Here is a 12,572-nt window from a genome sequence, read left to right as displayed (position 1 = left end):
CAGTCTTTACCTGTTATTCTCCTAAAGATATATAAAATTTGCACAATTCCCTCAATAATCATCTACAAATCCTCAGTTTATTAAGAGATCAAAAGTTTGTGAAGTGGAAAAATCAGGTCAAGTGTTGTAAAGGAGAGTAAAAAAATCTCATGGGTATGGTTCCTCCTTAATTGGATGAAATAGTTTTTTAATCAGTAACAACTTCTCCAAAGAGTAATTTTATATATATATATATATAAAATAGAATAAACCAGGTTGGAAGAGACCTTTGAGATCATCAAGTCCAACCTATCACCCAACACCATCTAATCAACTAAACCATGGCACCTAGCACCCCATCCAGTCTCTTCCTAAACATCTCCAGTGATGGTGACTCCACCACCTCCCTGGGCAGCACATTCCAATGGCCAATCACTCTTTCTTTGAAGACCTTCTTCCTAACATCCAGCCTAAACCTCCCCTGGCACAGCTTGAGACTGTGTCCTCTTGTTCTGGTGCTGGTTGCCTGGGAGAAGAGACCCATAGAAACAAACTCCCTATCTTCACTTTTGTAGAGTGCAACCTGAAGTGCCAGGTCAAAATTCAAACATAGTTAAAACTAAAAAAAAAAACCAAAACTGTGAGGAGACCAGGCTGAGATTGCGTCTAGGATCTAAAGCTGACCACCTGCTTGCAGCAGATAGGTGATCAGGTGCTATTCTGGAAGGGAGTAATTTGTTGTTCTTTGCAAATTTATTTTGTAAACCAACTTGATGTGTTGCCAAGCTAGCTGCTGCTTGACCAACTTTGTGCTAAGTTATGTATAGCATCTTATGGCTGATGTCTTCTTTGCACGTCTTCCTGTGAAGGCAACTTGATTTAAAAGCTGCCTGCTTTAAAGGTAACCAGTGGAAAAGGACATTTATAACAGGCTTTGAACTAACACAACAGAGTAATGGCTGGTTGCAAGAAGTGTATGTGATGGCATCCAGTCATACAAACCCTTGTTCAGACTTGATCTGAGCAATTATTTATTTATTTAACTCTCAAAGGTAGCTCCAGTGGAGTTAGGAATCCATGTTTAAAAATACAGGTCTTCATGGCTGGGATCCATAATATAATACATTGTCTTGGTACAAACATGCAGTTAGCATGAAGTTTGCCTGGGTATCTTTTTGTACCTGTTAATTAAAATATTCAGAACTAAGTATACTTTAAAAATGTTTTTTCTGAAACATCCTCTGGAGAAAAGAAGGCTCCAATGAGACCTAATTGTAGCCTTCCAGTACCAGAAGGGGGCCTACAAGAAGACTGGTGAAGGACTTTCTAGGGTTTCAGGCAGTGACAGGACTAGGGGGAATGGATTCAAGCTAGAAGAGGGGAGATTTAGATTAGACAGCAGGTAGTTCTTCACCATGAGGGTGGTGAGGCACTGGAACAGATTGCCCAGGGAGGCAGTGGGAACCCCATCCCTGAATGTTTTTAAGGCCAGGCTGGATGTGGCTCTGAACAACATGATCCTAGTGGAAGGTGTCTCTGCCCATGGCAGGGGGGGTCAGATCCTTGGGGTCCCTTCAAACCCCAACAATTCTGTGATTCTGAAGCTCCCATTGCTGGGTTATCAAAAAAATCTGTATCTCTTTAAACACTATCAGCAGCACACCTTGACATACAAATTTTCATGTTATGTCATTGTCTTTATTCCTGCAGACACTTCAGTTCAGACACTGTTAATCCTTCCATCAAATCATTGCTGTGTGGCAAGTCCAATTGTGCTTTCTGTCTCTTTTGCTTTGCTTACCAGCATTGTGTCCCAGCAAGTTACCATCAAGAAGAGCCTTGATTTTCACAACTGCATGCATTGACACTATTTGTTTCATAGACTTGTGTTATGTGGCCTTAATAATTTTAAGTCACTAAATGTCTTCACCTAATGTTTCAGCGGTGGTGAGGGAGGTATGTAAATATCACTCCTGTGCTGACAAGGGGAAATTTGAGAATCTTTTATAAGAGTTTGGCCATCTTTGACACCACAGAGACATTTATTTTTTGGTAGCTGTGCTCATTTGAAAACAGACTTAAATTTCCCTAGTTCTTTTAAAAATTAATAATTTATCCCTTGATGCAGATGTAATCTTGCTGCTTGGTCAGTCATACTGACCTCAGTCATTGTCACAGAAGACTTGACAGTAGGCCTCTAGAGTTTAAATTCATATGGAAGTAACACAAAAAGTGTCTTAATTTGCTTTCTATTTAGATTATATTTCTACATGAGAACCCTCAATGACACCTTTTTAAGATTATTTGCCTGAAGCAGGTAATTCTCTGGGTAGGTCTTTGGAAGATTTTGGTCCCTCTTCCTGAAGGCTTCCTGTTCAGAGTTGGTTGATAAGTGAATGCATTTTCTAGATATGCTTTATTGCTTTTCTTCCTTCTTTCCTTCCTTATTTCTGAAAGGAAGCAGTGAAGGGGAAGAAATGGTCTGTAAATGAGGCACAAAAGCAGAGATTTATTGAATGATGAGAGCAGACTCAAGGGGCCTCCAGGTAAAAATATCATAATAGCATAATATCATCTGACTAAACAGCTCCTGCTCCACCACCACCATTACTACACCCATCCCAGAGCCCAGGGCAAGACCCTCACCAGCCAAGATACCACACAGAGGAGCTCAGCCCCAGTAAGGAGTCCCAGCCAGCACCTGTGAACATTGTAGGAGGGAGCATCAATCCTCTTCCTAACTAACTGGGGGGCCACCAGGCCCCCCGGCCTTTGTTGTCACCACCACCATCACCCAGTGTGCACCATGGGCACTAACCTGTGATGAGAGGAGGATCCCTCAGCCCAGATGGGCTCAGCTTAGGGCTTCTGCCCTTCCTGGGGGGATTAAAAAGGGGAGTGGGTGGGGAGGTCCAAGCGGCCACACCTGGGGTGGGAGGAGACTCCAATAGAGCCCAGGTGCTCTGGGATTTGAGGGAAAAAAGAGGCAGGGGCAGGTGAGGGACATTTAGGATGTCAGGTAATGATAGGACTAGGGTGAATGGGAAAAAAATAGAAATGGGTAGATTCAGATTGGATGTTAGGAAGAAGTTCTTCCCCATGAGGGTGGTGAGACACTGGAACAGGTTGCCCAGGGAGGTGGTAGGAGCCCCATCCCTGGATATTTTTAAGGCCAGGCTGGATGTGGCTCTGGGCAACCTGATCTAGTGTGAGGTGTCCCTGCCTATAGCAGGGCAGTTAGAACTGGATAATCCTTGAGGTCTCCTCCAACCCCAACAATTCTATGTTTCTAAAACAATTTTGCAGTTTAGGCTGGATGTTGGGGAAGAAATTCTTCACGGAAAGAGAGATTTGCCATTGGAATGGGCTGCCCAGGGAGGTGGTGGAGTCACTGTCCCTGGAAGTGTTTAAAATAAGACTGTATGAGACACTTAGTGCCATGGTTTAGTTGATTAGATGGTGTTGGGTGATAGGTTGGACTTGATGATATTGAAGGTCTTTTCCAACTGGGTTAATTCTGTGATTCTGCAAAAACAATTTTCTTTCTTCATATCCTTGTAGCTTTAAACAACACTTCATAAGGTCTGCCCCTCTCCTTGTATTAGGAGACTGAAATAATCCTTAAGTATAGTTGCAGTGCATAGAATGACAGGAAATACAGGAAAATAATACTAAAAATGGGTAAAACAGCCTACTGAATAACCATGTTAATCTGTCTTCATACTAGAAGCTGTCTTCTTATGAAATAAGGATCAAGTAACTGCCTGTTATGGTTAGAACTGTAGTTCAGTGATAATTGATGTGGATTTGTTTTGTGGGTGTTTGTTTCTTTTTAGATATACTCCACTGGATTATGCCTTGCTTGGTGAGCACCATGAAGTGATTCAGTTCATGTTGGAACATGGGGCTCTGTCTATAGCTGCCATACAGGACATTGCTGCTTTCAAAATTCAGGCTGTTTACAAAGGATACAAAGTTAGAAAGGCTTTTCAAGAGAGGAAGAATCTTTTAATGAAGCACGAACAACTGAGAAAGGATGCTGCTGCCAAGTAAGTCTGAGATTTGAAATCTACTCCAACAAATAGACATTTGTCATAAGTTTGCATATATCAGTGTATGATTTTTGTCTGTTACTCATTATCACTTATATGTTCCCCTTAATGAAACTATAGGAAGGATATAATGTACTTTTTTCCCCCAGAGAAGGGCAACAAAGTTGGTGAGGGGTTTGGAGCACAAGCCCTGTGAGGAGGGACTGAGGGAGCTGGGGTTGCTTAGCCTGGAGAAAAGGAGACTCAAGGGTAACCTTATTGCTCTCTGCAACTACCTTAAGGGAGGTTGTAAACAGGCGGAGGTTGGTCTCTTCTGCCAGGCAGCCAGCACCTGAACAAGAGGACACAGTCTCAAGCTGCACCAGGGGAGGTTTAGGCTGGAGGTTAGGAGGAAGTTCTATACAGAGAGAGTGATTGCCCATTGCCCACCTTCAGGAGGAGACTTGATGGGGTGCTTGGTTGCGTGGTTTAGTTGATTGGGTGGTGTTGGATGATAGGTTAGACATGATGATCTTGAAGGTCTCTTCCAACCTGGTCTATTCTATACTATTCTATGCTATTCTATTCTATGCTATTCTATTCTGTTCTGTTCTATTCTGTTCTGTTCTACTCTATTCTATATAGATAGAAATAATTTTCCAGATAATCCCAAAATAAATAACAAGCTTTATGTAATGTGCAAGTACATGGCAAAATAACAAAAGCTGAGGAACTAGCATGTTGACAGGATGACAGTCATATTCAGAAGAGTCTGTGATGCCACATCTTGAAGATTAAGTTAAGAAAAGATTGCCTCCTGGAAATGGGGGGGCGGGGAGTGGTTTGTTGTAATCATTTTGCTTGTTGAGTTTCTGATGTACTTTCTGAAACTTCCTAAGCTGTTGTTGATTTGTTTGAAAACAACAGAAACAAAATCTGTGTACCATAAAACCGGGATTAAAATACAATCAGAGTGCACAAGCAAATCAAGCTGTCACATAACAGATTTTATTCAATTGCAGTTTTATGTTCTCTAATAAACTGGAGGGACATTATATTGTCGACATTCTGTGCATTCCACCACTAGATGTGGCCAGGGTGTTGCCACATACAAGAATGCAATATCCTTGCTAATGCTGAAGAATGTGCTTTCCAGATAAAAGCAGGCATTAGGTATGAATCCAGAACAGTGAACTCCTAGATTACACACACCCACACCCCCCAGCTATTTCAGTGTATATATTCAAACCTTGCTTTGTAACATGCTGATTCAGAGAGTCTCACTAACAGAAATAACTCCTAAGTCTGCATGTTTTTCAGTAGTCAGGGCTTTTACTTGCTTAACCAAAAGTCAAACAACATCTCATACCTGTATTATCTTCTGGTAAAGTTAGGTAGTCAATGCTTGTGAAATATTTCTATACAAATTGATTCTCACATGTGGAACAAACCTCTATCAAATAAATGGTAGTTTATGAAATGGAGATTGATGCAGGCCAGGACAACAGGCACACTAGTATTTCCTCGAGCAAAGAGACATATCAGGAGAGCAATTTGGGTACACAGGGAAGCCATGACAGAGCTGCAATGCGAAAAGGCAACACACAGGATGTGGAAGCAGGAATGGGCACCACAGGAAGAGTGTGGAAACATTGCTTGGGAATGTAGGGCTGGTGTTAGAATAGCCAAAACTCAGAGTTGAGGCCTTTCAAGGATGTCACAGTATCACGGTATCACTAAGGTTGGAAGAGACCTCGAGGATCATCGAGTCCAGCCTGTCACCACAGACTTCACCAAGTGCCACGTCCAGTCTCCTCTTGAACACCTCCAGGGATGGTGACTCCACCACCTCCCTGGGCAGCACATTCCAATGACGAATGACTCTCTCCATGAAGAACTTTCTCCTCACCTCGAGTCTAAACCTCCCCTGGCACAGCTTGAGACTGTGTCCCCTTGTTCTGGTGCTGGTTGCCTGGGAGAAGAGACCAACCCCTTCCTGTCTACAACCACCTTTCAGGTAGTTGTAGAGGGCAATGAGGTCACCCCTAAGCCTCCTCTTCTCCAGGCTAAACAATCTCAGCTCCCTCAGCCAGGGATGTCACAGGTAAGCTGTAACAGGTTACAAGACATGACATGTGAGGTCATCAAGAGTAGCTTACCCAGGACCATATCCAGTGAGGTTTTGAGTATCTATGCAAACAGAGACTTCACAACCTCTCCAGGCAGCATGTTCCAGTGTCTGATCACCCTCACAGTGGGGAGAGAAAAAAAATAAAAGTAGTTTTCTTATTTTCAGGTAGAATTTAATGAGTTTTAATTAGCTTTAATATGCTTACTGCCTGCTGTCCTGTTAGTGGATCCTACTGAGAACAGTCTGGCTCCATCTTTTTGATTCTCTCAGATCAGGTGTTAGTAGACATAGATGAGATTTCCCTCCTGAGCCTTCTCTTGCCCACGTTGAATAGCCCCAGCTCCCTCAGCCTCTTCTCATATGAGTCTCTTAAGCTTCTCTGTAGTCTTTCACTGGATTTATTAGTCATTCCCTACCTTTCTTCTGGAATGAGTAAGCAAACATCAGTGTATCTGGAACAAAACAAAGAAAGAAGTAATGGCTGGTATGGATTTGCTAAGAAGAAACTATATCAAGCCACTTGGTTTTCTTTTGTGATAGAATAACAGGTTTTGTGGTCATGGAGAAACGGTGGCTGTCATTCAGACTTGCCTAATGTTTTCTTACTTTCTCATGTGCCATTCTCATTAGCTAGCAAAGTAGCTCAATGTAGCATGAATTGAAAAGCTGCTGGATGGGTTCAGCTTGACACTGGAAGCATTTATCAATGAGAATTTCACACAAATGCATCCTGAATCTGATACTATGTAATGTTTTCATTTAAAAAGTCAAGTATTACATTTGCAAATAGCACCAAGATGCAGAAGACTAAATACACTGAAGACTAAATTAGAAATGGTGTTTAAATAAATATAAGACATGGTAGAGATAAAAATAGGTAGTTAGGTAAAGGCAAACTGACTGCTCTACACATTTGGGAAGACCAATAGCCTTAGAATACTAGAAGTTAACTGTTTCTTTGCATTGTTGTGAAGGATTATCTGTTAAAAGGTTGCAGTAGATCAGACACTGACCATTCTATGAATCAACAGTGTTAAGTTTTCAAAGCTAGCATCGTGCTAGATGTTTGCACAACATGAAATATAACTCCTTCTGGTCCAGATAAAGCTTCAGCAGTAATAGGATCATACCTGAAGATCTATTTTCAGGTATGATTTTTTTTTTAAGTAACTTTTTTTTTTGCAAGGGTAACTTCAAAAATGCTCTCCAGGCACATGGACACATTCTAAATTTATAATGTCTCCCACAGAGTAGATAGAAAAAGCAAAATATTCTTAGCAAATAGAAAAGGTTGGATTCATTTCGGCAGGGTCAAAAATTCAGAGCATCTCTGTGTCTGCACTAATGTGTAAGGCTGAGACTCTGCCTTTCCATCTGCTAAAGGCTGTTTCCATTCTCTCACTTTTGTAATGAAATAAAAATTTCTGACCATTCAGGACAAAATTCTGTTGCAGTTATCACTGGAAAATGTTGGCCTGCCAGCTGTGTTATCACTGTTGAGCTGTAGTTGTCTAAATTTAGAGCCCAAATTTGGATCCTTTTGAGTCACCAGAACATCTTTAGAGTGGCCGAAAGTCTGGAAGTCAGGAACTTGTCTTACTTCCTTACTTGCTCATGAAACCTACTCCCTCAGCTTAGACAACAGCAAAGCCTGGAAATTCTGATTTTTGGAGATAGGCTTCATTGCCATACAAACTAAATTTCTGACTGAGTAAAACAAAGCAGAAGGGGAGGTTCATAAGCATTCAAGAGTCTGTTAATCAGCTAAGCTCTACTCTGACAATTAAGATGATGGCCTATGGAGAGGGATTTTTGAAATCCCTTTCATGCATTATTTCTTCAATTTAGTATGAAAAATTTGCACACAAACAAGACCTTTTTTAAAAAACCTCCCCTTTTCTCCATTTTGTTTGCTCCTGTGTTTATTTCAATAGCTTTGCAGTGGGTGCATTGCTGAAGTTAATGCTTTGAGGGTGGTAAAACACTGGAACAGGTTGCCCAAGAGAGGTGGTCAATGCTCCACCCCTGGGAACATTGAAGATCAGGTTGGATGGGGCCTCAGCAACCTGATCTGGTTAAAGGTGCCCCTGCTGACTGCAAGGGGGTTGGACTAGATGAGTTTTAAAGGTCTTTGCAACCCAAAGCATTCCATGGTTCTAGGATTAATCTGCTCATCCAAAGGGCTCAGGCCACTGTGGCTCGATTGTGTATCACACAGTTAAAGTCTCACACTTCATGTTTTAATATGCTGAATGGAGGATACTACTGGCAATAGGCTGCTTGATTATGATTAAAAAAGAGAAAAATACTCTTCTATGAATAGTAAGATCTAATATATCTGCTCAGATAGCAGTGTAATGGCAGATCTGTGAGATCCATAGTGTACCCAAGGCAGACATCCCCACGTAGTCCGGTTGTGGAATGCCAGTATCATTTGAAACTGGTCACTTTTTTCTGTGCCAGAGGGAATAGTGAACCTCAGGCTTCCAGGAGTGTGTTTTTCAGATCAATTAGCAGCTTCTCAGGTACAAAGTTCAATCAGCTGCTTCTGCAGAGTGTACTTGATAAGATAGTACTGACAGATAAAGTTAAGGCTTCTCCCTGGCAGCTCACACTGAAATGACATACACTGGCATTGATACGACTCTCAGGAACTGAGGATGGCATGCTGCATAACTAACCTGTCATATGCTGTTCTGTGAGCTAATGTGTCAACAGTCTGCAAACTCCGTTGTAGCATTGGAAGCAAGTTAAAATATCAGGCTGCTACATGATACGACATTTACCACCTGTCCATTCCAACAGGAAAAGTGTCACTTCATCTTACAAGCAGTGCTTAATTTATAAAAACAAATCCAGTGCTAGGTAGGTATGTCATGTTAGCTAGGTGCTATTGGGTTTACTCTGCTTGGTAGGAAAAAGAATTTAACAGCTAAAGCACAGTGATATCCCACTGTATTTCAAAACAGGCTGCAAAACTTCATTCAACAGATGCACCATTCCTAACGTTGTCCAAAATTCTCTTTCCCTAGCTACACCATTTAAGAGCTGTATGAGTTCTTTCATTTATGAGAACCAAATGTCATAGTTGTAATGGCATAGTCTGTGCACAGAAGTTTTCCATTCACCTCTCACATTTTCAGGATTTATCAGTTGTATGATGTATAAAATGTTTATGTAAAATAAATTATCTAGAAGTTATAAATACATAGAAGCAGCTAGTTCAAAGTTAATTTATTCTTCTCTGTATCAGTTATGACACAGGTAAGTATCACAGTATCACCAAGGTTGGAAGAGACCTCAAAGATCATCAAGTCTAACCTGTCACCCAAGACCTCATGACTGGACCATGGCACTGAGTGCCACGTCCAATCCTCTCTTGAACACATCCAGGGATGGTGACTCCACCACCTCCCTGGGCAGCACATTCCAGTGGCTAACAACTCTCTCTGTGAAGAACCTCGAGCCTAAACTTCCCCTGGCACAGCTTGAGACTGTGTCCTCTTGTTCTGGTGCTGGTTGCCGGGGAGAAGAGACCAACCCCCTCCTGGCTACAACCTCCCTTCAGGTAGTTGTAGAACAGAATAGAATAGAATAGAATAGAATAGAATAGAATAGAATAGAATAGAATAGAATAGACCAGGTTGGAAGAGACCTTCAAGATCATCATGTCCAACCTATCATCCAACACCACCTAATCAACTAAACCATGCAACCAAGCACCCTGTCAAGTCTCCTCCTGAGCACCTCCAGTGATGGTGACTCCACCACCTCCTCGGGCAGCCCATTCCAATGGCCAGTCACTCTCTCTGTGTAAAACTTCCTCCTAACCTCCAGCCTAAACCTCCCCTGGCACAGCCTGAGACTGTGTCCTCTTGTTCTGACATGAACAAGGTCTCCCTTGAGCCTCCTCTTCTCCAGGCTAAGCAACCCCAGCTCCCTCAGCCTCTCCTCATAGGGCTTGTGCTCAAGGCCTCTTCCCAGCCTTGTTGCCCTTCTCTGGACACGTTCAAGTGTCTCAACATCCTTCCTAAACTGAGGGGCCCAGAACTGGACACAGTACTCAAGGTGTGGCCTAACCAATGCAGAGTACAGGGGCAGAATGACCTACCTGCTCCTGCTGGCCACACTATTCCTAATGCAGGCCAGGATGCCATTGGCCTTCTTGGCCACCTGGGCACACTGCTGGCTCATGTTTAGGCAGCTGTCAATCAGCATCCCCAGGTCCCTCTCTGTTTGGCAGCTCTCCAGCCACTCTGACCCCAGCCTGTAGCTCTGCATGGGGTTGCCATGGCCAAAGTGCAGCACCCGGCACTTGGACTTGTTGAATGCCATCCCGTTGGACTCTGCCCATCTGTCCAGTCAGTCGAGGTCCCTCTGCAGAGGTCCCTGTAAGGACTGAGCTTAGGCTGTAGCCACAGGTCAGTTGTTATTTTGGATCATGCTAATACACTTCAAAGGTGTCCCTTTCTCACGAGAAAAAAAAATAATAATGATATATATAGTCAGAGTTTATTGTGGCTGTGTCAGGTTTGTAGAGAGGAATGTGTCCAAGCTAGATACATGCTCCCAAGTTTTTGTCTTTGGAATTCTTATGCTATTGCCTATAATTACAGGAAACGTGAAGAGGAAAGTAAGAGGAAAGAAGCCAGGCTACAGAAAGGGGTGCAGAACGTGGAACAAAATCGCTTTCGAGCACAACAGAGCCCGGCAAATCGAGACAAGACTAGCAGCATCTCACAGTTGCCTAGTAAATCAATTGATACACAGAATAAGAGACCTCTGTCCCTCAGTGCTTCACAAATTCAACCAGGGAGAAACAGTAGAGGTTCACCTAAAGCTTGTCGCAACAAAGAGGCGCCAAAGGAGTCAGCAGAGCCTCAGAGTGAAGGTCATAAAGCCAGGCAAGGTTTGTAATCTTTTGTAATTGTCCTGATTATCCTTTTTGTCCAAGTCTGATGGTGTTTTTACCTAGCACCTGTTTTAGTCTTTCTGTCGTTTCTTGTTCTTTCATTATTTAAGCAATCCATACAGCATAGAGTTAGAGAGAGATTCTTTTAGTGTCTCTGTTCTGTCAACTTAAGTATTCTACAGTGTCTGTAAAGGTACCTAAAAAATGCAAGAACAGGTTCTTGGTAGTTGTTCTATTCCTTATTGTCTCCTGTTTGGAGAAAATGAGATTAAAGATACTTGGCATACCTCTGGTATTCTTGAAGAATGTGCATGGAGAATTTGTACCTTTTGTTTTTAAGTGAGGTTAAAGTGAGGGTAAAATTGTCCTAAGTGACATCTCTAGCATACAGAGAGAGCTGTACAGCCAGCTTTATTCTCTGTGACAAGGTCTGTCTTTGAAGTCCTCCTGCTGAGCACAGGGTAGGATAGTTTTGGAGAAGTCAAAGTCTTCTTAGAAGTGCAACAGTGTGTCAGAGCTCTTCCTGTTACTTTTCTTGCCCTGCTCCATTCTTTCATTCTATCTGTAAATGCATCATCCATTTCTCATCGTTTCTTGACCACTCCTATATTACTTTTATCAAGACAAAAATTTCAGTAATGTTTCAGTCAGTTCTGACTTCAGCCAGATACAGGAGCTCAGGGCTCAAATCTTTCAAAGCTTCTTTAGAAGCAAAACTTGGATAAGTGGTTTCTTTAAGGTAAGTTGCAAGAACTCCTTCTCAGATGGAAAATTATTGCTAATTGCTCTGGAAATTCTGCTAATCAGGATATTTTCATAATCCAAAGTGGTGGGGGCTGGGGGTGTGGAAATCAAAGAGCTGTTCCCACTGAATCATTTTCCCTAGATTTCTTTATCTTTTTTGCATGGAAATGTGTTGGTAAGCAGAATACTTGACTATATTGTCACAGGAGAAGGGGAGTCTGTGTCTTAGCCTAATGTATACTGTGATAGCTAATGATGAGCAGAGGTGCTAAAAATTCTAAGTTTTATCTGTGTATGTATTAACTTTATGTTAATTAACATATTCAGATGGCAAAGTAAAATCTGAAACAGCAATTGCCAAATGAAAAATGTATAGTTGAAATGAGCAGAATGAGAAGAAACTGGTAAGTCCTGAAGAAAGTGGAAAGGAAAAAGAAGTGGGAAGCATTAGAACAGTGAAGGGAGGAGAGAAAGACAAAGAAGTGATAGAGGAATGAACAGACGTTTCTTGCCAAAATCTTCCAGTTGTTATGCCAATGGAAACTGCATTGCATCAGGCAGACTCCCACTGCTCCTTGGAACAAACATACTGCTTTCATACAGAGAATGACCTAAGGATCTAGGTGGTAGCTAGTCCTTGGGAAACATGGACTGTAGGGTCAAACTGACTACAGAGATCCAGACTGAGTTGGCCAAATTTTCTGCAGAGGATTCTAATGCTGATATGTTTGAAAGCCCAACATAAATGTTCAATTCTCTGCACTACCTGGGGAAT

General features: G+C 42.1%; 2 protein-coding genes across 2 annotated transcripts in view; both read left to right on the top strand.

The window, feature by feature from the left end:
• STX17 (syntaxin 17) overlaps positions 1-12,572 on the top strand; it is a 225,328-nt gene that overhangs the window by 168,263 nt on the left and 44,493 nt on the right. The window lies entirely within an intron of this gene.
• The window catches only part of INVS (inversin), a 100,906-nt gene that overhangs the window by 71,465 nt on the left and 16,869 nt on the right, over positions 1-12,572 (top strand). Inside the window, exons 12-13 of the mRNA XM_054164096.1 lie at positions 3,816-4,028; positions 10,758-11,050. Of these exons, the coding sequence (XP_054020071.1) occupies positions 3,816-4,028; positions 10,758-11,050 (506 nt within the window). The remainder of the gene's footprint in view (positions 1-3,815; positions 4,029-10,757; positions 11,051-12,572) is intronic.

Source organism: Dryobates pubescens, chromosome 9, assembly GCF_014839835.1.
Source record: "Dryobates pubescens isolate bDryPub1 chromosome 9, bDryPub1.pri, whole genome shotgun sequence".
NCBI classification, from domain to species: domain Eukaryota; kingdom Metazoa; phylum Chordata; class Aves; order Piciformes; family Picidae; genus Dryobates; species Dryobates pubescens.
The sequence above is the reverse complement of the archived record's forward strand: the minus strand, read 5'-3'. Positions and strand labels throughout refer to the sequence as shown.